Genomic DNA, 26,641 nt, shown 5'->3' with positions numbered 1-26,641 from the left:
ATAAAGCTTTTGTAGGGAGAGGAAAAACTGACCCATCAGATGGCCTAGATACATAAGAAATGGTTTGTTACCCATGTATTAGTGCATGTCTTGGATGAACTGGTAGATATGAGTCCCCAGAAGTGTACTAATCCATTAATTTGGAAAATATTGTTTTAACAAGGCAAAAAGGCCCTCAGAACAATTACCAGGTATAAGTGACATGACTATGACATCACTGACACCAATCAGAAAGTTCAGTTTATGTCCAGGGTTCATTTCATTATGTAGAACAGGGGTCGGCAACCTTTCAGAAACGGCATACTAAGATTTAACTTATTCACTTCTATTTATGGATATGCGTGCCATTGATACTTTTTAAAAAGTCAATAATAGTCCTACTCAAAATCAACTTGCATGCCACTTATGGCACACATGACATATGTTGCCAATCCTTGATGTAGAATAAGAAACAGGAAATTCTAAATTAAGGATACCCGTAGTGGGGGGGAAAACCCTTAGATAACTGCACAGATACTCTCTCTCACATACCGCTTTAGACATATCTTAGGTCTTATCTTATCTTTCCCTGAATTTTTTGCCAAATGAATAATCTGTATTATTTCTCTTTTTTTGAGAGAGAGAGAGAGAGAGAGAGAGAGAGAGAGAGAGAGAGAGAGAGAGAGAGAGAGGAGGGGGGGGGAGGTATCGGGGAGGGAGAGACAGAGAGAGAGAGACAGAGACACACAGAGAAAGAGACAGAAAGTGCGAGAAGCTGATTCCCTGATAAAGGGTTTGGGGACACTGTGGCTTTACAGCAGCTGATCCTAGTGACCATCAGTTAGTGAATTTTAAAATTATATGCTGCCTCTGGTACAAAAGAGAATCTGTTTGGCGGGGAAGATTGGGGGTAGAATCACTTACTTTTGTATCTCTTTTGTAGCTATTTGAAAAACAAACATTGCTAATTGAATTTGCTGTAAATTAGTTCAGATTTTTGCCTAGACAGTCCCATCACTTTTAACTTGGATAGTAGTGCCTTTTGAAGCACAAGACTATTAAATGCATGTGTTTTGTGTATTGTTTGTAGGGATGGCTTGAGTCAGGAAGTTTGAGTTGGACACTTTATGTACTAATTACTTAGGACAGCTATACTATGTGTTCATTGCAATAACCTCCCAGCATTGTGATTCTTATGCTTTGTATGATGTCAGTATAATGTTTTTGTTACTGAAAGGAAGGAAGCCACAAAATGTGTCAGCAGTGTAAATCTGTCACATTGGGATTTTACATTATGCCTGTGTGCTTATTTTGGAGAGGAAAAACTGAAAGGTCTGGGTGAAGATATTATCATCACTTCATTGAGTTTTCTATACACCAGAGACTAGAAACTTTTAGGGTTCAGCAATGTGGAAGGTCAGGAAGGAAAACAAAACAATAGCTCAGACAGAGGTGAAGTGAGAAATCCTAGATCAGTCAGGAATATAGTCAGACTTGGATAAGAGTTTGCTTTGATGGGCAGCTAGTAATCTATCGACCAGGGAAATTAAACATCCTGTGGCTCTTTTAATGACATTAATGAACAATTCCAAAGAGCTCTGCAGTGCACACCTGTTTCTCAGATGATTCTTCTATATCTGAGTGTTATCTGAGATCATCCTAAATATAACTGATAGAAGACTAATATTAGCTATCCTTTTTCTCAGGATATTGTATCACCTTTTTCACAGGCACTGAAATGACATTGCAGAATGTGTACCAAAGCTCAGATGGCCCTCATCAGATGACCGACTGCCCCAGAACTCTGAAAGGTAACTGCCCATTTTACACTTCATGCTGACCTTTGTTAGTGGAAGTCATTTGACTGGGAGGCACAGGAAGAAAGAGAAAAGGGAGGAGCAGTTAATAGAAGTAAGGTTCTCATTTGTTCCTTTTGTCTTGGTGATAAACTTAATTCTGGTCTCACAATATGGACAGGTACCAAAGAATCTCTGAACTAACTGGTAGTAAATGCTTGCTCAATCTACTAGAATTCATGCTTCACCATCTAGTAAAATTATTTTAGGGGATCAAAAATCATGAGGACAAGGAGAATCTAATGGATTGAGTTTATTTAGATTTTCAGAAAGCCTTTGACAAGGTCCCTCAACAAAGGCTCTTAAGCAAAGTAAGCTGCAATGGGATAAGAGGGAAAGTCCTGTCATGGTTTGGTAACTGGTTAAAAGACAGGAAAAAAAGGGGAGGAATAAATTATTAGTTTTGGAGAGAGATAAATATTGGTGTCCACCAGGAGTTCATACCATAATCAATCTTATTCAGCATTCATAAATGATCTGGAAGAAGGGGTAAACAATGATGTGGCAAAATTTGCATATGTTACAAAACTACTCAAGATAGCTAAGTCCTAGACAGACTGTGAAGAGCTACAAAAGGATCTCTCAAAATTAGGCAGTGGGGCAACAAAATGGCAGATGAAATTTAATGTTAATAAATACAAAGTATGCACATTGGAAAACATAATCCCAATAATACATATAAAATGATGGGCTCTAAATTAGCTTTTACCACTCCAGAAAGAGATCTTGGTGTCATTGTGGATAGTTCTCTGAAAACTTCCAATCAATCTGCAGCAGCAGTCAAAAGAGCAAACAGAATGTTGGGAATCATTAAAAAAGGGATAGAGAATAAGACAGAAAATATAATATTGACTCCATACACATCCATGGTATGCTCACGTGTTGAATACCATGTCCAGACATGGTCACGCCATCTCAAAAAAAGATTTACTGGAATTGGGAAAGGTTCAGAAAAGGGCAACAAAAATGAGTTGGAGTTTGTAACAGCTTCCATATGAAGAGAATAATAATACTAGGACTTTTTAGCCTGGAAAATAAATGATTAAGATAGGATAAGGCAGAGATCTATAAAATCATGGGGTAGAGAAAATAGATAAGGAAGTGCTATTTGCTCTTTCTCATAACAAAAGTAGTCACCAAATGAAATTAATAAGTAGCAGTTTAAAACAAGCAAAAGGAAGTATTACTTCACACAATGCACAATCAACCTATGGAACTCCCTCTTTTTTTTTTTTTTTTTTTTTGTCAGAGGATGTTGTGAAATTCAAGAGTATAACAGAGTTAAAAAAAGAACTAGATACAATTATGGAGAATAGGTTCATCAATGACTATTAGCCAGGATGGGCAGGGTTGTGTCACTAGTCTCTTTTTGCCAAAAGCTTAGAATGTATGATAGAAGATAGATCACTTGATTTCCTGTTGTGTTTATTCCCTCTGGGGTACCTGGCACTGGCCACTGTCAGAAGACAGGATACATGATGGTTACATTATGTTTTAATCTAGATGGGTCTTTGGTCTGATCCAGCATGGCCGTTCTTAAGTACAGACAAATGTGAGTCCTGACTTCCACCAAAAGGAAACTCATTGACTGGCAGGCCCCACAGCAAAGCAGGAGATCTGTGTTTGGAAACAACCTCTCCAGTGTTTGACAAAGTAGAGGTCAGATGGCTTGAGCCTTGTGTACAATGCTTCTTCAACTGAGTCCAGGGAACTTTTTACAGCATGATTTAATCATGTACTGTGAACATGTTTAAAGGAACATGGCTCTGTCGTAGCCTCCTACAATGTTTAATCATGTTGTAACAAGATGAGCGGTAGTGTTGTTGAGAGTAAATACAAGTAAATGGAGTTTCTTGTTTGGAGAATATGGAAATTAGTTTAGATTAGTTTACCCACTTATTTTTTTTACAACTGCAGGTTAGGGGAGAAAATATAGATGGTAATTTAGTAACTCCAGAAGAAGGCCATCATATCCTGGGAGTAGATTTTGTATAAGAGAGGCCTAGAGCAAAATTGAACTCAAATGCCAAGCATGAGGAAAGTCTATCTGTCCCATTCCACTGGGTTCTTTCACTGTTTAAAATGTTTTATTTTAACCCTGTCCTAAGAAAGTGTGAGGAGTGAGTGGTACTCTGGCGATGTATGATTTCCTCCTGCCTTTGGTCTAAATCTGGCAAATACTGAATGGGAGCATTCAGTATCTCACAGGATGGCTCCACCCCTTCCAAAACTGAATCCTTAAAAGGAGTCAGGATTGCAATTAATGTATGCAAATATTAATATAAATATCCTGCAGGCAATCTAATATTTCTGTTTCTCTAATTATTTTACTAAACATAAGGAAGGATAGTCTGATTATTATCTATCAATAGATTAGTAACATCTAACATGGTTTTGAAGGGAAGAATTACAGAGTTCAACTATTTAATTTTAAAATTCAAAATCAATTCTCCATTAGTCAGTAAAACAACGGAGCAGCATTTTAATGGAGTGGCTTGCATCAAAGGCTGCATTAATTATTGAGTATCTATGCATATGCACATGCCTGGTAAAATCTCCAAGTTTTTATCACGTACATCTTAAGGAAATGCAATATTCTTAAATGGTACTTAACTGACTGAATTCCTCTCTTTGTCAAAGACATAGGTAACCGAGTATGACATTATATTGGCAATGCACATTTCCCCAATTTGTCTCACCTAAGTGCATTAAGCTTGTCTTGAAGGAACCATCCCTCTGTGAGTCAGTCACCATGCACTCAATTTACATAAATGCCAATACACTTCACAATGGCCACCATCCAGCTATCAAATGGCAAACACGTCTCTTCCCTACCATTCAGGGCTGAATTTCAACCAATGGCCTAGAGATAAAAGGGCTAGAGCCTGTTATCAGTCCTATCCAGTCCCCCAAGAAATGGCATTTCCACATGTTAAATAGGTGGCCATATTTCTCAATGCTGAATATAGGACACCTAATAGAATTACTCCTATTCAAGTGAGTTCAATGGCTATCAGAACTATGTAGAATACATAATCAAATTAACATCAAGTTGACTGAGCCCATTAAAAAGAAATACTGCATAATTACATTTTTGTTATTTACTTCCTTATCTTTAAGGCTTTAAGGTGTGTGTGTATACACACACACACACACACACACACACACAGAGAGAGAGAGAGAGAGAGAGAGAGAGAGAGAATGAGTCCTGTATAAATCTCTCACCATGGGGCAGAGAGTAGGTAAGGTGTGATCTACCAGACCAACCCTACCTGCCTAGCACTCTCCACCCTCCAAACCTGGTTTGGCCCGCGGGATGGAATCTGCCTCTCCTGGAATCTAGCATCGCATCTTCCAGAGGCAAAATGTAGGAGGGGGCACACAAGGTCACATGTCCCCCATCCCCAGATTTCTGCCAGGGTTCACACCAGAATGTGGCCAGCAGGAGAAGAGGATGCTAAGCGCCTGGGGCTGCTGTGGAGCCTGCAGGGTTGGAGAGTGAACAGTGGACATCATTCTACCCCCTACCCTCCCAGCAGTGCAGAGCTTAGCTGAGGGGTGGACAGGCTTCCCTGTGCCAGCACTGTGCAGGGCTTTCACACACACGGGGCTTGGCTCCTCCTGGCCAGATCCCAGGTCAGAGGGTTTTGGGCCTTCCTAGGGTGCCAGTCCAGCCAGAGGCCAGTCAGACTATAGGTGAGCTCAGCACTCCAACCAGGCGGCTGGTTCTCTGCACAGCACTGGAAGCAAGATACAACCCACTGAAGAGATACAGCGGCGCAGCAGGACTGGGGGGAGGGGGAAGTGAAGGGGAAAAGCAGGGAGAAGGCGAGAGAACAAGCACATGAAAGGCCAATGGTTGGGCAGCAGAGGCTACACATAAACAGCCAGTGACAGCTGGAAACAGGACAGAGGGCAGGTCTCTGCTGGCTGACAGCCGGCACGCAGCAGGGGCTGAACTGACAGACCAGCAGAGAACGGCTAGCCCCACACACTGCATATTTGCCCTGCTACCAGACTGGCACATCCCCCCCCCCCCCGCCACTATCAGCACCAGACTCCCCACACATACTCCCCACTTGTGGGCAGGTGGGCAGGTGGCTGGCAAGCAAGGATCTGGCCAGCAGCAGGAGCTGCCAGTTCTGATGGAGGCAGAGGCCAGAGGAAGACAGAAAATATGGGAACAATTTGCCAGTTTTTAATCAAAAGTCAGGATACCTGCAGGAGGGTTTAAATATGGGACTGTCCCTTCAAAAATGGAATATTTGGTCACCCTAATTTTAAAACATTTATGGTTCATTTAATACTGGCCCTCAATTTCAAATCTTGTTAAAAGTATGGTTTTCAATAAAGAACTCTTAAGTTTTGATGTTGCCCCTCAGTGATAAGATGTTAAAGTTGCCAACTATCTAGGTTTGTCCTGGAGTCTCCAGGAATTAAAGATTAATAGTTATTTCAAGATTATGCCATGATGAAAGCTCCAGGAATATGTCCAACTAAAATTGGCAGCCCAATGAGATGATATAGAGTCTGCACCAGGCTATTTTGGGAGGAAGTCTGTGGTCACAGAAGACAAAGGAAAAACTAGCAAGGGAGTCCATCATAGCATATTTTACATCAAGACTGGATGAGAAATACAGACAAATGTCAGACTGATTTACAGGGTTTGGATAAAATATTATATTTTGGGTACTTTTTTTTATGTGAGTATGGTGCAGAGACTTAATAATCATCCTGGGTAGAGTTCAGATAGAGTAAACAAGTATTTTTGCTTAAAACACTTGTACTTAAAAGGTTAGAAGGGCTGATCTGGTGATTAAGGAACAGGAGCTGCTATCTAAGGGTACCTCTAGACTGCAAGCTTCTTTCAAAATAAGCTTTTTCGGAAGAGAGCTTCCAAAAGAGAGTATCCACACTTCAAAAGTGCATCGAAAAAGTGATCTGCTTTTTCGAAAGAGAGCATCCATGCTCATTTGACGCTCTTTCACATGTACGCTGTGATCACTATGGATGGAGTGGCCACCAGGGCACCTGTGCTTTTTCCTGGAGGCCTCTTCTTTCGAAAAAACTCCCTCTTCTGCATCCACACATGCCTTTTTCCGAAAGAGCTCTTTCGGAAAAGGCATTCTTCCTCATAGAATGAGGTTTACCAATGTTGGAAAACCCCCTGAATTCTTTCAATTTTCTTTCGAAAGAATACAATAGCAGCATGGACGTAAGTAAAGTTTTTTCGGAAAAACAGCCATTTCCAAAAAAAAACAAAAAACCCTGCAGTTTAGACGCACCCTAAGATGTGTCTTCCACAGATGTCCTGAGAGATGTTGGACATGTCATTTAACTTGTTCTAACTTCTCCTTCGGCCAAATGAGGATAATGGTACTTTTCTAGTTCAGAAAAGGGTGTGGCAAAACTTAATTATTTATAAATAGCTATGAGATCATTGAATGAGAGGTGTTATACCAGCACAAAGTATTGTTGCTGGCTAAGTTTCCCCAAGTAGGTTTTGCCTACTGTCTTTTGAGTTTGATACATAATTGTGAGTGAAGATAGGTGAATAATTGGCAAAGAATAAATAACTGTAAATGTATGGGAGGGTTTTGCAGATTTGGAAATTTCATAGCAGATTATAACTCTCTTGAATGAGTCAAAGGACTGTATTTCAAAAACCTTTTTGAGAATACCTTTCTGAATTCTTTGTGAGCAGGACTGCATATACTGTATTTGGTATAGTATGGTATAAAGCTTGAGCTGTTGTGCTTACTCAGATAAGTCTCACTGTATCAAGTCAGATTCTGGCATCAGTTACTCAAGATACATACTGTTGTAACTCTGCATTTGCACAGCTATAAATGGGATTCGAAATCATACACAGATATTGCTGGTGAGAAAACTGAATCTGAATCTTTCCCATGCTGCCAGTGCCAAATATTGCATCGGGCACAAAGAAGGGTCTGCCATCTCTGTCTATCCTGGACTGCCCTTTGCCTATCCCCTACATTAAGTCCCTTTGAAATCAGGTGATTTAGAGAAAACAGGAGAAAATAGAATATGGAATCAGGAATATGGAATCAGACATTTCTTTTATGCAAATCTAATTATTTACAAAGAATATTGTTCGTTAAACACAGAAACAAGAATGTATACTCTCACCTCTTCTGTTTGGCATTGGCATTGCCCTCAGTATGAGGCTACGTCTACACTTACTGGAACATCTCTAGTAAAGACCCACTAAATAGACCACTGATTGTACTCTTGTGGACTCGGTATTCTGCCAGAACCAGACACATAAGGGGAGTTGCTGGGAGAGTTTCTCCCATTGACCCCCTGTAGTGAAGATCTCGCGACAACTCAGTCTAAGGCAGTGGTCCCCAACCTTTAGAGGCTGCCGGGCGCCAGGGGTTGTGGCCGTTCGCCTGCCAGGCGCCAGAGGGCAGGGACATACCCGGGGCTGGCGCTCCCCGCCAAGCGCCGCACACCCGGGGCTGGCACCCCCTCCAAATGCCATGCGCCCGGGGCCGGTGCCCCCCCACCAAGAGCCGCGCGCCAGGGGCGCGAGCAGCCAATTTGCGGCGCTCCCGGGGCCGGCGCTTACCATGCGCCCGGGCTGGCTCTGGCACCATGCATGCACCACGTGCCCGGGGCCAGGCCAGCCCCGAGCACTTGGCGGGCGCACACAAATGGCCCCGCGGGCACCGTGTTGGGGACCACTGGTCTAAGGTACGTCAACCCCAGCTGTGCTAGTCATGTATCTGGACTTGCACACCTTAGTTCAACATTGCCCCCCATTATAGACCTACCTTGAGAAAACGGTAGACTGATACAATATGGGCATTGCATGGGTCAACAACAGGACACTATCAGAGGGGTAGCCGTGTTAGTCTGAATCTGCAAAAGCGGCGAGGAGTCCTGTGGCACCTTATAGACTAACTGAAGTGTTGGAGCATAAGCTTTCGTGGGCAAAGACCCACTTCATCAGATGCATGTAGTGGAAATTTCCAGAGGCAGGTATAAATAAACAGGCCAGAATCAGACTGGAGATGACAAGGTGGATCCAATCAGGGAGGATGAGGCCCACTTCTAGTAGCTGATCTGGAGGTGTGCATTCCAAGAGAGAAGAAGCTGCTTTTGTAGTTTGCGAGCCATTCACAGTCTTTGGTTAATCCTGAGTTGATTGTGTCAAACTTGAAGATGCTTCAGGCTCTTTCTTTCTCCTACAGTAACAAATGCCAAGAGTCACTAGAAAGATCAACAGTGTCATATCTCCAAAGTTTTCCAGAAAAGAAAATGGAAATGTGTGGATGCATAGGCATTGCTGCACTAAGGATGTTAAAGACTAGTTGACTAGTCGACTATCCGATAATCATTTGCTTATCAGATAGTCTTTTGACTAGTCAACTAGTCGATATTCTCCCCCCTCCCCTTGCTGCCTCTATGAGATAGAGGCAGCAAAGGGGGGAGAGGGGGAGGGAAGGGTATTTCAGCGCCACACAATGGCGCTGCCATTTTGAAAATCCAAGGCGCCCACTGAACAGCTGATCTGCGGATCAGCTGTGCGGTGGGCTGCCCCTTTAAAACGTCACCCCTGCGTGATTCAAAGGGGGAATCATGGAACTCGAGGACTCCCCAGTGGATCCCAGGCTCACCGCAGCATTTCCCTGGAACCCAGGATCAGATGGGGAGTCCCCAGTTGACTCCAGGCTCCTACCAGCATGCAGCATAGCATGGAGCTAAGGGTCAGCAGGAGATTGTGAGGATTATTCTAGGAGGGGGTGGGTGAGATTCTGTGGCCTGTACTGTGCAGGGGGGTCAGAGTAAATGATCATAATGGTCCCTTCTGACCTTAAAGTCTCTGAGTCTATGACTTTGAAATGCATTTCAAAGTAGGCACACCGCGTGCAGCCCGGAGTCAGCAGGACTTCCCACTGGCCCCGGGCTATATGTGGCGTTCTGCATTCCTCCTTTGAAATGTACAAGAGCCCCAGCAGGGGTTCCATCGACCAGTCGACTAGTCAACTAACCGCATTTTAACATCCTGATGCTGCACCCCCTGCTTGAAGTGGATTCCATTATATTAGGGATGCTAAATGGTATATAATTGAATAATTGTGTAATCACATAAAATTTTAGTGGTTGCATGTTTATTTGATAGTCCCCGGGGGCGGGGCCAACAGCCAGTGCACTCCTAGCCCCACTCTTAGAGAGCCCCTGCTACCTTGCACTGCTACCACTGTATCTCAGGCAGCAGCATGGGGCAGCAGGCGAGAGCCGGTCTGCATGGGGAACCAGTTTTTAAACCAGCTTCCTGCACAGACCAGTTCCTGCCAGCCATCCTGCGCTGCTGCCTTTGACACAGAGACAGCAGCACAGGATGGCAGCAGCCCCTGTCTGCAGGGAACCCAAGCTCCCCGCAGACAGGAGCTGTGCCAGCATCCCATAGAGCAGCCTCTCTTCGTGGCAAGTGTGGGCCCACCACGGACACAGGCTGCTCCACAGTAGCAGCCCCCATCTGCAGGGGGACCAAGGTCCCTCAAGACAGGAGTTGCACTAGAATCCCATGGAGCAGCCTCTGTCTGTGGCGAGCCTGGGCCTGCCACAGAGAGAGGCTGCTCTGCAGCAGCCTCCCCTACCCCTCCACTCTGCTATCTCTAATAGAGGCAGCAGTGGGGGAAGCGAGCAGTTCTGCAGAGCCGACATGCATGGAGAGCTGACTTAAAAGCTGGCTCCCCATGCATATTGTCTCCTGCCTGCCCACCCTCTGCTGGTGCCCCGATAGAGAGGCAGAAGTGTGGAGTGGCAGACAGTTCTGTGAGAGTCGATGCACATGAGAAGTGGCTAGAAAGCCAGCTTCATGTGTGTACCAGCTCCCGCCTGCCCCCCTTACCCTCTGTGCTGTTGTCTCTCTATCAGAGGCAGCAATGTGGGGTTAGCAGGAGCAGGTGGCTCTGTGGGATCTGGTGCTATGGGGAGCCAGCCTTAAAAGCCTGCTCCCCACGAGCACCAACTCCCACCCTCTCCCCTTCCCCTTACTGCCTCTGATACAGAGGCAGCACAGAGAGAATGTGTATAGTTGCCTACACATTTACATCCCAACATTATATACAGGCAGTCCCCGACTTACGCGGATCCAACTTATGTCGGATCCGCACTTACGAACGGGGCTTTCTCGCCCCGGAGGTCGAGGTGGCGGATTGCTACCTGCGAGCTCCGGGGCGAGAAAGCCTCGTTCGTAAGCTGCTCCGGTGCCCCTGGTCTGCTGGAGACCGTCTCCAGCAGACCAGGGGCACCGGGCGGGTTCCCACGCTTCTGAGGCTTTGCCAGAGCAAAGCCTCAGAAGCGCGGGAACCGCCGCTGCTGCTGCTTGAGACCCAGTGCCTGTGGTCTGCTGGGGACGGTCCCCAGCAGACCACAGGCACCGGGACTGAAGCCGCAGCCGCGGGGGGGAGGGGTCCCGCACCTCTGAGACTTTGCCAGAGCAAAGCCTCAGAGGCGCGGCACCCCGCTGCCGCTGCTGCTCTGCTCCCCGTGTCCCTGGTCTGCTGGGGGGGGGGGCGCGGATAGTGTGCCCCCCCCCCCCAGCAGACCAGGCTTTTGTTTTGGACCCTGGAGCAGAGCAGCTGGGGCGCTGCGGATTGGTCCTGCAGCACCCGCTCTGGGCACTACTGGACCAACCCGGCAGCATCCCAGCTGCTCTGCCCCAGGTCCTGATTCAGCCGCTGCTGGTCAGTTTCAGCAGTGGCTGAATCAGGACACCTGGGGCAGAGCAGCTGGGGTGCTGCTGGGTTGGTCCAGTAGCGCCGAGGGGTGCTACTGGAGCAACCCAGCAGCACCCCAGTTGCTCTGCCCCAGGCGTCCCCAAGTCAGCCGCTGCTGAAACTGACCAGCGCTGACTACAGGAAGCCCGAGGCAGAGTTGCTCTGCCCCAGGCTTCCTGGAATCAGCGCTCATCAGTTTCAGCAGCAGCTGACTTGGGGAAGCTTGGGGTTCTTAAGTTGAATCTGTATGTAAGTCAGAACTGGCGGTCAGTTTCAGCAGCGGCTGAATCTGGACGCCAGTTCCGACTTACATACAGATTCAACTTAAGAACAGACCTACAGTCCCTATCTTGTACGTAACCCGGGGACTGCCTGTACAAGGTTCAATGACTCTCAACACCCCCACTATACAAATTGTTCCAGCTCCCTGGTGAGATGTGTTAAAAATGAATGCTTTTCAGGGCAGGGACCACCTCTCCTTCTGTTTGTACAGTGCCTAGCCCACTTGGCTGGTTCTTAAGCACTGCTTAAATAACAATAAATGTGTCTCCGTGGCAAGGGTGACGGGGCAGCGGGAAGGGAGAACCCTCATGACTAAACATGACGCTCACAGTTGTGCAAAAACACCGAGGTCTGAAATTCACTTTCCTTGCACCACTACAAATCAATCTATCTTTGCAGAAAGCCAACACCCAAGGCCTATGTCTAGACTGGCATGATTTTCCGCAAATGCTTTTAACGGAAAAGCATTTGTGGAAAAGAGCGTTTAGATTGGCACGGACGCTTTCCGCAAAAGCACTTTTCGCGGAAAAGCGTCCGTGCCAATCTAGACACGGTTTTGTGCAAGAAAGCCCCGATCGCCATTTTTGCAATCGGCGCTTTTTTGCGCAAAACAATACTGCGTTGTCTACACTGGCCCTCTTGCACAAAAGCATTTGCGCAAGAGAGCTTTTGCCCTAACGGGAGCAGCACAGCATTTCCGCAAGCAGCACCGATTTCAGACAGTAGGAAGTCATTGTTCTTGCGGCAATTCAAGTGGCCAGTGTAGACAGCTGGCAAGTTTTCCCGCAAAAGCAAAACTTGCCAGTCTAGATGCAGCCACGGTGTGGAAGTGAGTATGTGAACTTGTACTCCTGGGTCCATCGCTAGGAAATCCACTGCTAACCCTGCTGTAAACGGGTTGCCTGGGTCACCCTTGTTTTACCTCCTTGACTGGGTGCCAGCAGCCTCCACTTCAAAGGGGACGTTGTGGTGTTCAACACAGCAGTACCTGTGCCCTGCTGAACTGCTTTTCGGGCTTTGTTGTGTGTGTGTGTGTGGGGAGGGGGGGTGTTAACGGGGGGGTCAGCCCCTACTTTTTCCTGCCCCCCACGCTTAGCGGCCAGTGCGCGCCGCTTGCCTTGCCCCCGAGCGCTGAAGCGGCAGCAGCGTGTGCCTGTAGGCGGGTCGCCACAGTGGGAGCGAGGGACCCGCCCCCAGCCGACCCCCTGTCTCATTTAACCAGCCCCCCGCGCGTGTGGGGGGCAGCGGCGTGGCTGTCCCCGCTGGCAGCCAGCTCCCCTCGCTCCTCCTCCGCTCTCCGCTGGGAGAGCCGCTCCCCCTTGCTCCGCAGCCCCGAGCCGGCACCGGCGGGCGAGGCTCGTCACGCCCACCCAGGCAGCCCGGCAGCCCAGCCATGGTGGGGCCGATCGCTTGCAGCGCTTTGCTAGCCGCCCTGCTGCCCGTGGTTACCCGCGGCGTTGCCGACACGGCCAGGTGAGTGGACGAGGGCGGGCGCCAGGCGCTGCTCGCCTCTCCAAGGCAGGGGCGGGAGGCGCTGAGCGGGGGGCGAGGGTCTGTCTCTCACGGCGGAGGCGCGCTCCGCAGCTCGGACCCTGAACTGGAGTCGGGCAAACTGTAGAGCACAAGTCGTGAATCCTTCAGGCGCCTTTTGTTTCCGCTGGCCGGTGACCAGGGAACAGGCGCAGCGTGTTACAGATGTGCTGGGCAGGCTCTGGTCTGTTGGATGAACGCTTCCAGGGACATCCTCCCCCTCCCGCTCCCAGCTCTTTGCCCACCACAGCTTATGCCCTAATATATCTGTTAGTCTCTATGGTGACACAGGGCTCCTGGTTGTCTCTTTGACTGTTAGCTGGGGGAACAGGGGAGGGATGACTGGTGGTCACCCTGTTGTCCTGCTCTGAGTGGTGAATTAATGTCATAGATTACAGCGGTTCTCAAACTTTTTGGGCTCCAGAGCCCTTTACATGTGTAAAAATTTAGGCGGAGCCTCTGCGGTCCACTGATTGTATGTGTTGTACCTATCCATGTTTCCAGTTTGTCAACCTCCGGAGCCCCTGGAGATGTCTTGCGGGACCCTGGGGCTCCACGGAGCACAGTTTGAGAAACACTGTCATAGAATGAAGAAAAGGGAAATCAGCCATATCAAGGTGTTGATGGAAACACTTTTCCTATAAACATTTGCACAGACACCTGTCCACCTCCTGGAGAGGGACTGGTTGCAGAAAGCAAAACATTATTGAGAATGAGAAAAATCGCCTGTACTAATGATCACAGAAAACTAATAAAAGGGCTTGTGAATGTTTTTAATTACACAGATATTTACAGTTTTTCATCAGTATTTACGCAGTTCTACTCAAATGTATGTTAACGTAAGCTTTCCCCCTGTTCCTCTACACAGTTATCCTTTTTAACAACATATACACGTGTTTGGATGTTTTTATCACTATGTGAATGCATGTACTGTACCTCAGTTTGTAATGTTTTAATCTCATGATATCTAGGCATTAGTGTAAAATGTGTATTATTTTGTGAATTATGCAATTAGAGAGCGACCCAAGTTTCAGGATCTGATTCCTAACACTGCAAAGTTTTGGAGCATTTGGGTCTAGACATGACATAAAAATAATGGGGGAGAGAGTTGTGAAACATATATTGTAGTTAGAATTTGCAAATTCATGGGTGGCCAAACCTGGAGTTTTGTTTCAAGCTCTTCACTAGCTTTAATATATAAATTTAACACATTTCAACCCCTGCTTTGGGTTTTTTTCCTTCTCTAATCAATTGCTTATCAGAGACTGTTATAGCTGCTGGTTCTGGAGGGTAGGGATCCTCTCTAACTTTGATTGAGGGTGCAAGCAGCTGTTTGGTGGGGGTGCCCAGCTTCGCCTATTTATGCTTGTTCTGCCTAAGAAGAGTGCTTCTTTTAGGGTACTTTGACTGACATGCATTTAATAGACTTTCCATAGGAATTTATATCTTCATGTTGTGTTTCCTCTAAAGCTTTTTGAATGCATCAAACCCTCAAGCATTTTCCAGTAAATAGATGTAGATGTGCAACATGTTAAATTCAGTACAGATTGTACCTCCAAAATCTGGGACTCTCTAGTTCGGCAACATCTGTGGTCCGGCAGGACCAGAAATGCTCCTGGAGCAGAGAGCCCGGGAGCCTAAGGGCAGGAGTGCCAGCCAGGGGGGACATCAGAATCGACAGCCCTGCTGAGGGCAGCATGGGACCAGGGCCAGAGCCCTCCAGTAGCCCCCAGGAGTGCAAGGCTGGGACCAGAGCCCCGCGGCTTCCCCTGACTGTGCAGGGCTGGGGTCAAAGCCCCATGTCTTTCCCCAGCCCCACAGCTGCTCCAAACTGCACAGGAACATAGCCCCACAGCAGGAGCTGGAGCCTGTGCCTCCCAGGGAGCCAGCAGTAGATAGGCAAGCAGCCCAGCCAGGTTGGGGAGGGGTGGAGGACAGCGAGGCAGGGTTGCCTGCTAGGACAGCCTGTCAGTAGTGGGAGACGGGCTTGGGAGCAGGTGGTAGGAGATTTCCCCTGGTCTGGAAAATTCTCTTGTTCGATGCTGGACCAGATGGGTCCAACCTGTACTGCTTGTTGGTACAGCTTTGATTTTTATAAAGTTGAGTATAGAGTACTAAGATTTTCTCTCTGTTTTACAGACTGTAGTATAGCCTAAACTTTCTATGGAGTAATTCCACTGAAGTCAATAGGGTTACACTGCATTTGGCTCTGGCTCTATAATTTAAAAAACTCAGGGAAATACAGATGAAGAAAAAGGAGTTAATCAAAATACAGAAGGCGATAAATTATCCTTGCCTTTCATTTGCTTATTGAAATAGACCCTCTCAATAACCACATGTTAAAGGTTTTTAAACATTTGTATTCCAACATGGAGAACATCGAGGTAAGGTCTAGATACAGTTTTGAAAGGGAATTACATTTATTCTGTATCAGACAAACTTTTCCAGGGCTTCACGTTCAGAGTTAAACAAAAAACCATAAAGACCACAATAAAATAGTAACTATTAAAAAGGAGAATTCATTGCAATTAGAGATGAAGTGTTCAAGATGTAGCATGGTTTATTTGTTTAGTATTAGGGTCGCGAACTGGTATGTTTCTTATCAGCAAGTGGAAGTGTGCTGTTCCAGCATGTTCAGAGCTGTCAAGTACTCAGTTTTTTTTCAAGAACTGCACTGGGACTCAAGTTTATAAACTCCAGAGCTGCTCGTATAGAAAACACATTTTGCATTTAAAGTAGGGAACCCCAACATTATGTTTGTGCTGGTTATTTCTTGAGCTTTTATGTGTTTGTTTCAAGCTTCCTCAGAGGCTTTAAATTGCAAAATATAAGCATCCTATTTCAACAAAAAACATTTATTTTTGAGCTTAATCAGGGGTGTGTGATATAATTTAGTTAGTATACATTAAACCAGTAGTTTGTAAGACCAATCCTTGCATCATGTTCTATAGCTAGATATGAGAAGACGGATTGGTGTTCCCCAAGAGCTTTGACAAAGATCAGAGTGCATCTTGTTCTAATAAAAAAGACTTCAAACATCTGGATGGAAGGATACAACAGCATGTTAAATACTCTTGTAGACAATACTAAATTAGGACAGTTGGTAAGTTTTTTGTCCCCATACAGAGCTTAGAAATATGGACAGGAAATAGCAAAATTAGAATCAGCTTTGAAAAACTGAAGTAACTGCTAATATTTTTCTAAAAGGAAAAATAATCACTGAAAAGGGATCCTGTAAAGAAGTGATACCAGAAGAAACATACAGGTCATAATGGACAATAGTCAAGAAACAAGTATGAAGAGAGCTAAGACAAGAACAAAAAGGCCAATGACTTTTTCAGGCATCATATTACGGAGCAAATGAAAATGGTTCTTTTTTTTAACATTCAGATTACTCAACGTATTAGGGATGAAATTATAATAAAACTTCTATTGATTTCAGTGGGGCCAGGATTTCACCCTACATCCAAGTCTTGCTGTACTAACTCAGCACTGATTTAAAGGAGAATGTTGTCTGCAAAAGGAGTATCAGATTAGTCCATTTGAATACTGTGTTCAGTTCTAGGCCTTTGTTTAAAGTTCAACTATTTTCTGATAATGAGTTTAGAGAACAGTGACAAAAATGGCTACATGCTGAAAAGAATGGCTAGGGAAAGAATTAGATTTGTATAATATTAGTGGAAGATAGACATGAAAATAATCTATACTCAGGGCTCGACAAATCCGTTTATCTACTCGCCTGTGGTGAGTAGATTTCAGCCAGTCGCTCCGTTCACTGGCGGTGTGCGCATGCACAGTGCAGGTCTGGCGCATGCGCGGTGCGAGGCTGGCGAGTGAATTTCGCCGCCGTTTGTAGAGCCCTGTCTATACTTATATAAAGGATAAAAGACCAGGTCTGGGTTGTGCCTTTGAGGCATAACCATGGGATGAGGGGAGGAAAGAAGTGATGGAACCCTTAGCCATATTCTTGCTGACTCAGCCAAAATTCCTTCAAGGGTGGGGGATCGAAACAAGATCATGTTGAAGCTGGTGCTTCGTCATGTTTCATAACTAGAATTGGCTAGGGCAAAGTTACAAATATAATCAAAGAGGTCATAACAAAGAAAAACAAAGACATTGCTTCAAATGACATGGCTTAACTCTATGTATACAATGTACATCATAAAACTTAACTGTTATTTATGGGTGTGTCTGTCACTAGTCAGCAACATAGTCTGAGGTAACAATAGAGCCAGCTTTATTTTTTTTTCTCGTATCCTCCTCACCAATGATTGGGTCACTTCCTCAGTTCTCCTGGCGGAATTCCAATAAAAATATTGACTTTTCACACATGATATTTTAAAATTCTGCATATTTTATTTCTCAATGTAACACAATATAATCACATTATTTTTAATTGTTTTGGAAATGTATTTCAAAATATTTGTCAGTGATCATGTCTGTAACAATACAGACAACAACAAAAATCAGGAAATGTTTTATGACAAAGAGATTTCTTACTAAGCATATTAATACAGAATTCTGAGCCGAGCCATCCCTATGGCTACCTGGCTAACCTGTCTCAGAGAGCTACAACAATGTACACCAATACATTTATTTTTAGGGTAAAAGCATTACACGTCATAAAAGGTCCTCTCTGCATGCTTAAAAAAACCTGACGAGTTGCCAGAGGAGACCCATCAGTCTTATGGAGTCCTAGTAAGCCAAACTCCTTCCAGTCCTTCCTCAGCAGTTACCCTCTTCCTTCCCCAACTGCCCTTGCACAGAGGGTGCTGTCCATTTGCTGAATCAGAAGGCAGCTGTGTGTCAGTTTAAACTCAGCCTTTTATACCAAAATCCTCTTCTTTGTCTCTGGAAAACCTAGTGTCAACCACTACATGCAAATCTCAGGGAGTGGTAACTCTCTGGAGGTGTTTACAAGCCGAGTGATTTTCCTTATTCACTCCTTGCTGTTTTTTCAGTTCCTGGAGGAGCTGTGGTAACCCTCCTAGCCACTGAAGTTGTATACAAACCATGGTCCATGGGAACCCAAACCATTCATATACTTAATACAGTATAGTCCCCAAAATTATTGCATGTGATTGCAATATCTGTCACAGCCATTTCCTAAATCTTCTCTGACATACTATACAGCACTGATAAGTGTCCTAATTCTATTCTATGTAGATTCTCTTGTATTGCTGCCTCATGATAAGTTAATTCAGAACCGTACAGGAACTGGTTAGGAAGCTAGAGGTGAAAGGCAATTTGGATGAAAGTGATCATAAAATGTCAGATTTCATGATCCTAAGCAAAGGAGTGAGAACAGCACAATAAGGATAGTGGACTAAACAAATAAACAAGCAAGCCAACTTTTAACAAACTCTGATAACTAGTAGTAAGATCCATGGGAAGAAAATCTAAGGGAGGAGGAAGTTTAGGACAGCTTTCAGTTTCTTAAACAATATTAAAGGCACAATGGTAAACACTCCAAATGCAAAAAATGTCACAAAGATTATATATATGGCTCTATCAGGAGCTTTTTCGCAACCTGACAGTCAAAAAGGAATCCTACAAAAAATTGAAACATGGACAAATTATTAAGAATTGCTAGTAAAGATGACACATAGTTAGAAAAACTAAAGCACAAGATGAGTTACATCTATCAAAGGGCATAAAGAGGTTCTATACATTCATTAAGAGAAAGAGCTAAACAAAGGGAAATGTAGATCCTCTACTTATCCGGTACATGAAAGGGACTTTTGGGTTGCTGGACTTAAGAACCTGTGGGGAAAAGGATACTGCTCAAACTACTTGGAGGTGGATCTTTTGCTCATAGTTTATGAACTCCACTTCTGGTGTTTTCCCAAATTAACACCCAGTTACTTCCCTCCTTTTATTAAACTGTTTCTTTTCTACACTCGGACTCTATGCATATGAATGGGGAAGTATTGCCTCTAAAGGCATCTGTTGTGGTGTATAATTTTCTAAAACATGCAACCTTGGTGTTTCATATATGCAACGAGTGTTTTGAGGTGCTTTGAGTTTCTGAGAATGCTGAAGAACTTCCAGGCTTAACATTCTTATAGGCATAAGAAAAGAGGCAGGTGGAGATGAAGGTCTAATGTGGGTCAGTTGCAGAAGTAAATACAACCCAAAGCTCCTGACTGCTTCTGCAACAGGCCAAGCACCTGTTATGCTGGGTACAAGACAAGGTTAGTAACATGTCTTGTTAAAAAATGTTTGCATCTTAGGATCTAAGCATCAACAATAAAAAAATAGATCACAACGTTAGCCACTTTTTAAAACTGTGTCTTCTTTATACAGAGTACCATACTTTCCCAAAGAAATTACAAGTCTGTTAATGTCTATCTTTTCCATGGGTGTAGTACCATTGTAAATCTCTGTAATCCATGCATTCACTTATAGCACCCATTGGGATTAAGTTACTGTGGACATGTCTACACTAGGAAATTATTTCAAAATAACTTATTTTGAAATAACAACTCCCAAAATAACTATTTTGAAATAGCTTATCCACACTACAGGGAACCTCAAAATTAGTCTGAGGCATGCTCCCTTAATGTGTATTCACTACCTCTACTTAGAGCCCCAGGAAGCACTGGGGAGTATTTTCTGTGAATGACTTCTGGGATTAGTTATTTTGAAATAGCAGCAGTAGAGCGTCCACACTTCTGCTATTTTAAAATAACTATTTTGTAATAAGCATTTTTCCTCATGGAAAGCAGGAGTTATTATTTTGAAATAACGGGCTTGGAAGTGTGGACGTTCCACTTGTTATTTCAAAATAAGGGGAATTTTGAAATGAGGTACAGGGTATGTCCTCTCTGTAACACTGCCTTTTTTTTTATAAACAAGGATAGTTGTCAAACAGAATTATAAGTGTGTATATTTCAAGCTTGCTCATGTGTAGTGTAGAAATAAAAATCTCAATATAGAATTCAAATGGAAAAAAAATTTGGTACAAGACAGTTTGTCTGCTCAAGTGTAAAATACCCACCATTGAGCCAACACCTTCAAATGAAAGAAGTTAAAGTAGAGTGTTGTTCACACTTAGACCAGAAGATGTTCCATCTAAAAGTTGTCCAAAAAGTCAGAAAAAAAACCTCTCCTGAATGAGCCTCTCTAAGAGTTAGTCTCAGGTGTGTGACATATTTGGAAGCCATGAATGGTTTCTGTCCAGTGGGGTTCAGGAGATAGAGGTTAGCTTTTGACATGAGTGGTACCAACTACTGTGGTTTATTTCTGACTCTGTCAATCACTTCCTGTCTGACCTTTACCTTAATGTGCCTCCATTTACCTCTGTGTTAGAGGTATCATTATAGTTTTCATGATCGATTGTCTGAAGCTTCCACTGATCTATGCATTTCAAAGCACTTCACAAATACTCAAGTTTTATATGGACTAGAAGGTGTATTATAATAGTAATAACTTTTTACTGGGGTTAGCTGTTCCAATATTGAAGATTAGATTCACTTTGAACAAAAAATCAAAGAGCCCCAATTTTTGGAGACTAGGAATAATGAACTGATTCCTACTGGAATAACCATCTGAGACCCTGACATGCATTTTCAATGTACCTTTGCATATCTCTTTATATATAAATTTAAGAGTAGCTGCAGAGCCAATGTAAATCAGCACAGCTCCACCAACTTCAAATTGAAGGAAGACACTTTCCAAACAAGTTTATCTGTAACGTAGGTCAATGAGAGTATTTTTTTCTGTGCACATTCTTTTTCTCCACCTCAAGTGTATAGTGAAATCAATGGGAAACATCAGCTACTTGTACCTCCAAGAGAATTGGGTCTTGTGAGAAACTTCATCTAATAAATAAAAGGAAGAAGTGCAAGACAGAGTTAAGGTGAAATTCTTCAATGATCAGATTGCTATGGGATGAGACTGGATTAATTCCAAGTCTTACAAAACTAGGCCATTTTGCAAGATCCTCTGACAGATAGCTTTACAGCCCAGGGGCCCTGGGAGGAAGGGGCTCTGCATGCTGCCATACCCTCTCTTCACTGGCAGATGGAGCTGTATGCATCACTGCTAGCAGCAGTCATCTACAGGCTCCACCCTTGCCACTCATATTGGCCGGGAATTGCACACGATGAGAGTAGCTGGGGGTGTTGCATGCATGTGTTTCCCCCCCTCCCGTCCCCAAGAGTTGTGCCAGGTAAGTGCTATGGATATTAAAATGCAGGACAATGTAGCACTTTAAAGACTAACAAGATGGTTTATTAGATGATGAGCTTTCGTGGGCCAGACCCACTTCCTCAGATCAAATAGTTGAAGAAAATAGTCACAACCATATACACCAAAGGATACAATTTAAAAAAATGAACACATATGAAAAGGACAAATCACATTTCAGAACAAGAGGGCAATGCAGGGGGTGGGGGGAAGGAAGGAAGGTAAGTGTCTGTGAATTGATGATATTAGAGGTGGGGAGAGTGGGATGTTTGTGAGTTAATGGTATTAGAGGTATTAATGGTAATGGTATTGGGGAAGCTATCTTGGTAATGGGTAAGATAGCCTGAGTGTTTGTTCATTCCTTTTTGGAGAGTGTCGAATTTTAACATGAATGACAGTTCAGAGGATTCCCTTTCAAGTGAAGATGTAAAAGGTCTTTGTAGCAGAATGCAGGTGGTTAAGTCATTGAGAGAGTGTAGACTAACACGGCTACATTTCTATCGGATATTAAAATGTGAGTATTTAACTAATCAAGTAGTCGATATAATTTTTATCAACTACTTGATTAGTCAGTAGGCAGCCCTGCTCAGTTCCAGATCGTGCCGAGTGCAGGATCAAACCCCTCTGAAGCTCTGCAATTTAAAAGGCAGAAGGAGCCAGGCAGCCTGCCCCCGGCTTCTACTGCATTTTAAATTGCAGAACCACAGCTGGGTTTTGTCCCACACCTGGCATGAGCTCCTGTGCCTGGGGGTCCCAGTGGGAATTTGGGACTTCCCGTGCACAGGTATTACTGATAGAGAGGCAGCAAGGGGGGGTGGAATGCAAGTAGTGAACTTGACTATACAATAAGCATAGGCGACTAGTCGACTCCTCCTTTACATCCCTAGTAGTTGCCCTAATCCTCAGGCCCCTCCCAAACCCTCTCTCCCACCCAGACTCTCCACCCCCAGATCACTCCTGCATTCTATCGCTTAACTGCACATGCTTCTTCCTTTGGGAAAAAGGAATGAGAGAATAAACATCACATAACAGATGAGTCATGTGCCTTAATGCATTGCTGGGAGGCATTCAGATTCTATAGTGTGAGCATATTATTAAAACTTATATAGAATAGACTTTACAGAGCTTCATCAGACCCCTAAGTTTTGTCTCATTCAGGGTGAGATGCAACTCTCCAATAACTTTGAGATTTTGGATTTCTTTGGGTGACTTGTCTCCTGGCTGGCCTGCCTCTGTTCAATTTCAGAAGGCAGTTTTGCTGAGTGGAAATATTATTCCCTACCTTTAGAAGTATTATTTTTCTCTTAATTTATGTGAATGATTCCTATGGGGATGAGTGCTTTGGAAACCTGCAATGAGTATGTAACTCTGTAGTTGCTCTAATAAGTTATATTACAACTCAGTACAGGGTAAAAAGGCATTTAATGACATTATCATCAGAAGATAATGTGATGCAGAGGAAGTACAAAAAATTAATGAGTCTTATTTTTATTATAGGACTTGTGTGTTCTCACAAATTGCCCTGTAAATAGCCACACAAGCTACTGAAATCTCACTAATGAAGCAACATTTTCTGTGAGGGATGACTAATATTTAAAGACTTTGTCTAAGTGTATTAGAAAGGGACTTAGAAGGAAGCAGAGGCATGGGATTTCAGGTCAGGGAGGGAGTTTCATGTATAAGTGTCTGTAGGGTTGCCAGATGGTTTCAACTAAAATACCAGACACACTTGACATTACATCACAATTTACATTACATCTTATTTTGAAAATGCCAGACATTTATATTTTCTCATTTATATTGTCTCAATTTGTTTCCTGAACAGAAAGCTCAGATACTGGACTGTCTGGTTCAAAACTGGACACCTGGCAAACCTAGGTGTCTGCATGGCAGAAGACGTTATGGACAAAAGTGGGAGGAAAAATAGGCCAGGGGGAGGAAGTAAATGGGCAGGGGGAAGGAGCCCCCAAACCATCCTGTCATTTATCACTGCATGTCAACCACCTCAGGATTTATGTAGTACTGATTTTTTTCCCTTTAGTATTGTAATTTGGTAATTAGCATTATAGAATTAATCACAGCGAGCTATTTCCTTATGTGGTGCAAAATGGAATAGCCCCATTGACTCCCGCAGCTTACAAAAGTCAGTGGAACTTCACTGATCTGGCCCTACTTTCTCCTCTACGATTTTAATCGAAAAGCTGTCAGTTAGTTGGAAAATCCCCAACCCATCTACTCAGCATCCCTTCAACAAACCCTGCTGACTGCTTCAGTAAAGCACATCAGCAACATTCAAATGTGTGATGGGATGGGGGAGATGACATTGAATTAAAACATGCGAAGGAGGCAGTGGGGTGGTAGATTAAAAAGTGTTCCTCTGCTGCAGCTAATTTTTTTGCTTCATGCACAGTTCAAGAAGTCACAAGCAGCTGATGACTATAAGCCAGCCTGGGGTTTGTCGCTACGGTTCTAAGCTCGAATGCTGTTATGGCTGGCGAAAGAACAAAGGGCACTGTGAAGGTAACATCAGCAAATAACCATTGATATCTTCATGACTGTGTGCTTAGCTTTTAACTATTGTGGCTCCTTATGGGTCTGCCAGAAGTTATAAAAAGCAGAACATGTGTGGACTAAATATATTGTAGGAATAGGATGAAAATAAGTTTGAGAGACAATCCCTTTAAAAATGCGGAACTGGATAAACAGAGCCACCCAGTGAAATGGATTCATAACTTTAAGGCCAGAAAGGACCAATAGGGTTACCCGGATGACGTCAAGCAAAAGATAAAAAATGGGGTTTACTTGTACCACTATTGCCGTTAAAAATTATAACAAGATAAAAAAATAAAATACAGACTGTAGCCACTAAAACTTTATTTACAGACAGATGTTGTCCAATAATTAGCATCCTTGGTCTTCAGATTCTCTGAGAAGCAATAGTTTTCACCCTTCTAAACCCCGACTAAATGTCAAGCAACACATCCTACTGAATATAACTTATTCTGCCAGTCAGTATTCTGCTCCATGGCAAGTTGGCTTAATGAAGGATTAGGGTCTTTTAGGAGGCATGCAGTCTGTTATGGATATACAGTTGCTGCAGAGAGAGCAATATGAAATTTCTCCCCACCTCTATTCAGGCAAAGAACAATAAAGTCAGAATTTTGAACTTTAGGAGTACATTTTTTGGCTGGTCTACTTGCTATCTGGATAAACTTAGCATTGACTACCTGTTGAGGTTTAATAACAATTCACAGTATATTTGGAGAAATTAGAGTGCAGTCTAAAAGGGAGTGGTACCAAAAAGTATTTTTTCCCTATTTGTAGTAATATGATTTTGAAATAACAATGCCAATTTAACCCCTTTCCCCCCAAAAAACCCCCCAAAACAAAAAAAAAACCTGAGCAGAGTAATTCCTTAATAATTTTACATTGTTTGTATAATCCTAATTCTGACACTAAATAATACATAGAGGTAAAAATGACAGTATGCAAAAGTAATTTGAATGAGCAAATGCAGTAGTCACTTCCCCTCCTCTCCCCCCTTCCCCAAAAAAGCGCTCAGATAACCTCTTATTGGTGTCCATTTTTCACCAGTTTTTTAAATTCTTCGCCTGGCAGATTTCTGATTTGAAATAAATAATTAATTGTAAATAAAGATGCAGTGGCTCCTTGCTCTAGATGAGTTTCTTTTTAAATACTCTATTTCTCAGTGTGCGACTTTTTATTTGGATTTTCTTTACATCTTAATAAATGTTTAACAAATTTAAACACACCTTAAAGATATCTATATTCACTGTGATAATTCTGGCAAATTCTAAACTATAGCGTTCCTTTGTGCTTTAATTGGCAATGCAAGAGTATTGGTACAAGAGCCTATACATTTTACGCACTTACGTATCTAGGGATCCTTCGTGCTATGGCAATGCAAATAACCAACAACAGCTCACTGACTTAAGCAGGAATTGTATTAATGCATTGCAGGGTTAGGCCTTAAATGAAAAGAACCTGTCATATTGGAGAATATCTGCTTTTGTAAAATATTATAGGGGGTCTCATGTTCATGATATGGTGCTCCAGTTCTCAATTAAATATCTGATGAGCACCTCTGGAAAATAAACAGATCTGTAGCAACATAAGAAACTTATTAAACACTGGGGAAATTGGAGTTTTACAACAGAGTTGTGACAAATTGGCTAATTATGGGAAAAGCCACATCCCCTAGACCTGTACCACAGAAACACTTTCAGAAACACTTTAACTGGCCGTCCCGGTTTATATACTGGCGCCGTGACCATGAAGCCTCGCAGCTCCCATGGGCTCCATTTCATCCTTTGCAGCCAAGGGGAGTCATGGGAAGTGGTGTGAGCCAGGCCACAACTCCAAAGCTCATTTTAAGGTACATTGACTCCAGCTAAACTTTTACATAGCTGGAATTGTGTATCTTAAGCTGATCTTCAGCTACACAGTGTGGACCTGGCCCAAGAATCCAGGCCTAGATTTCTGCTCCTTTTGCATACCAGGATGCACAAATGTCTTTGAAGCTCTCTTGACGTCATTAATTTATCCATCTGGGAAGACTTAACATCTAATAGTAAAGCTTATGCAGCATTTAAACATCTTACTACTGTATACAGGCAGTCCCCGGGTTACGTACAAGATAGGGACTGTAGGTTTGTTCTTAAGTTGAATCTGTATGTAAGTCGGAACTGGTGTCCAGATTCAGCCGCTGCTGAAACTGACCGCCAGTTCCGACTTACATACAGAATCAACTTAAGAACCTCAGGCGTCCCCAAGTCAGCTGCTGCTGAAACTGATCAGCGGCTGATTCCAGGAAGCCCGGGGCAGAGCAACTCTGCCTCGGGCTTCCTGTAGTCAGCGCTGGTCAGTTTCAGCAGCGGCTGACTTGGGGAAGCCTGGGGCAGAGCACCTGGAGTGCTGCTGGGTTGCTCCAGTAGCGCCGATCCGGCGCTACTGGACCAACCCAGCAGCACCCCAGCTGCTCTGCCCCAGGCGTCCTGATTCAGCCGCTGCTGAAACTGACCAGCAGCGGCT

General features: G+C 43.8%; 1 protein-coding gene across 4 annotated transcripts in view; it reads left to right on the top strand.

The window, feature by feature from the left end:
- Positions 1-13,099: 13,099 nt before the first annotated feature.
- EGFL6 (EGF like domain multiple 6) overlaps positions 13,100-26,641 on the top strand; it is a 66,351-nt gene continuing 52,809 nt past the window's right edge. For 2 of the 4 annotated variants that reach the window (XM_075914773.1, XM_075914762.1), the window contains exons 1-2: positions 13,101-13,342; positions 24,000-24,109. In XM_075914773.1, the coding sequence (XP_075770888.1) occupies positions 13,263-13,342; positions 24,000-24,109 (190 nt within the window). In that variant the 5' untranslated portion in view covers positions 13,101-13,262. Of the gene's footprint in view, positions 13,343-23,999; positions 24,110-26,641 lie in introns of all 4 variants that reach the window. The other 2 variants (XM_075914763.1, XM_075914752.1) reach the window with 2 other exon arrangements.

This window comes from Pelodiscus sinensis, chromosome 1 (genome assembly GCF_049634645.1).
Source record: "Pelodiscus sinensis isolate JC-2024 chromosome 1, ASM4963464v1, whole genome shotgun sequence".
In the NCBI taxonomy this organism is placed as follows: domain Eukaryota; kingdom Metazoa; phylum Chordata; order Testudines; family Trionychidae; genus Pelodiscus; species Pelodiscus sinensis.
This window is presented reverse-complemented; position numbering and strand designations above follow the sequence as displayed.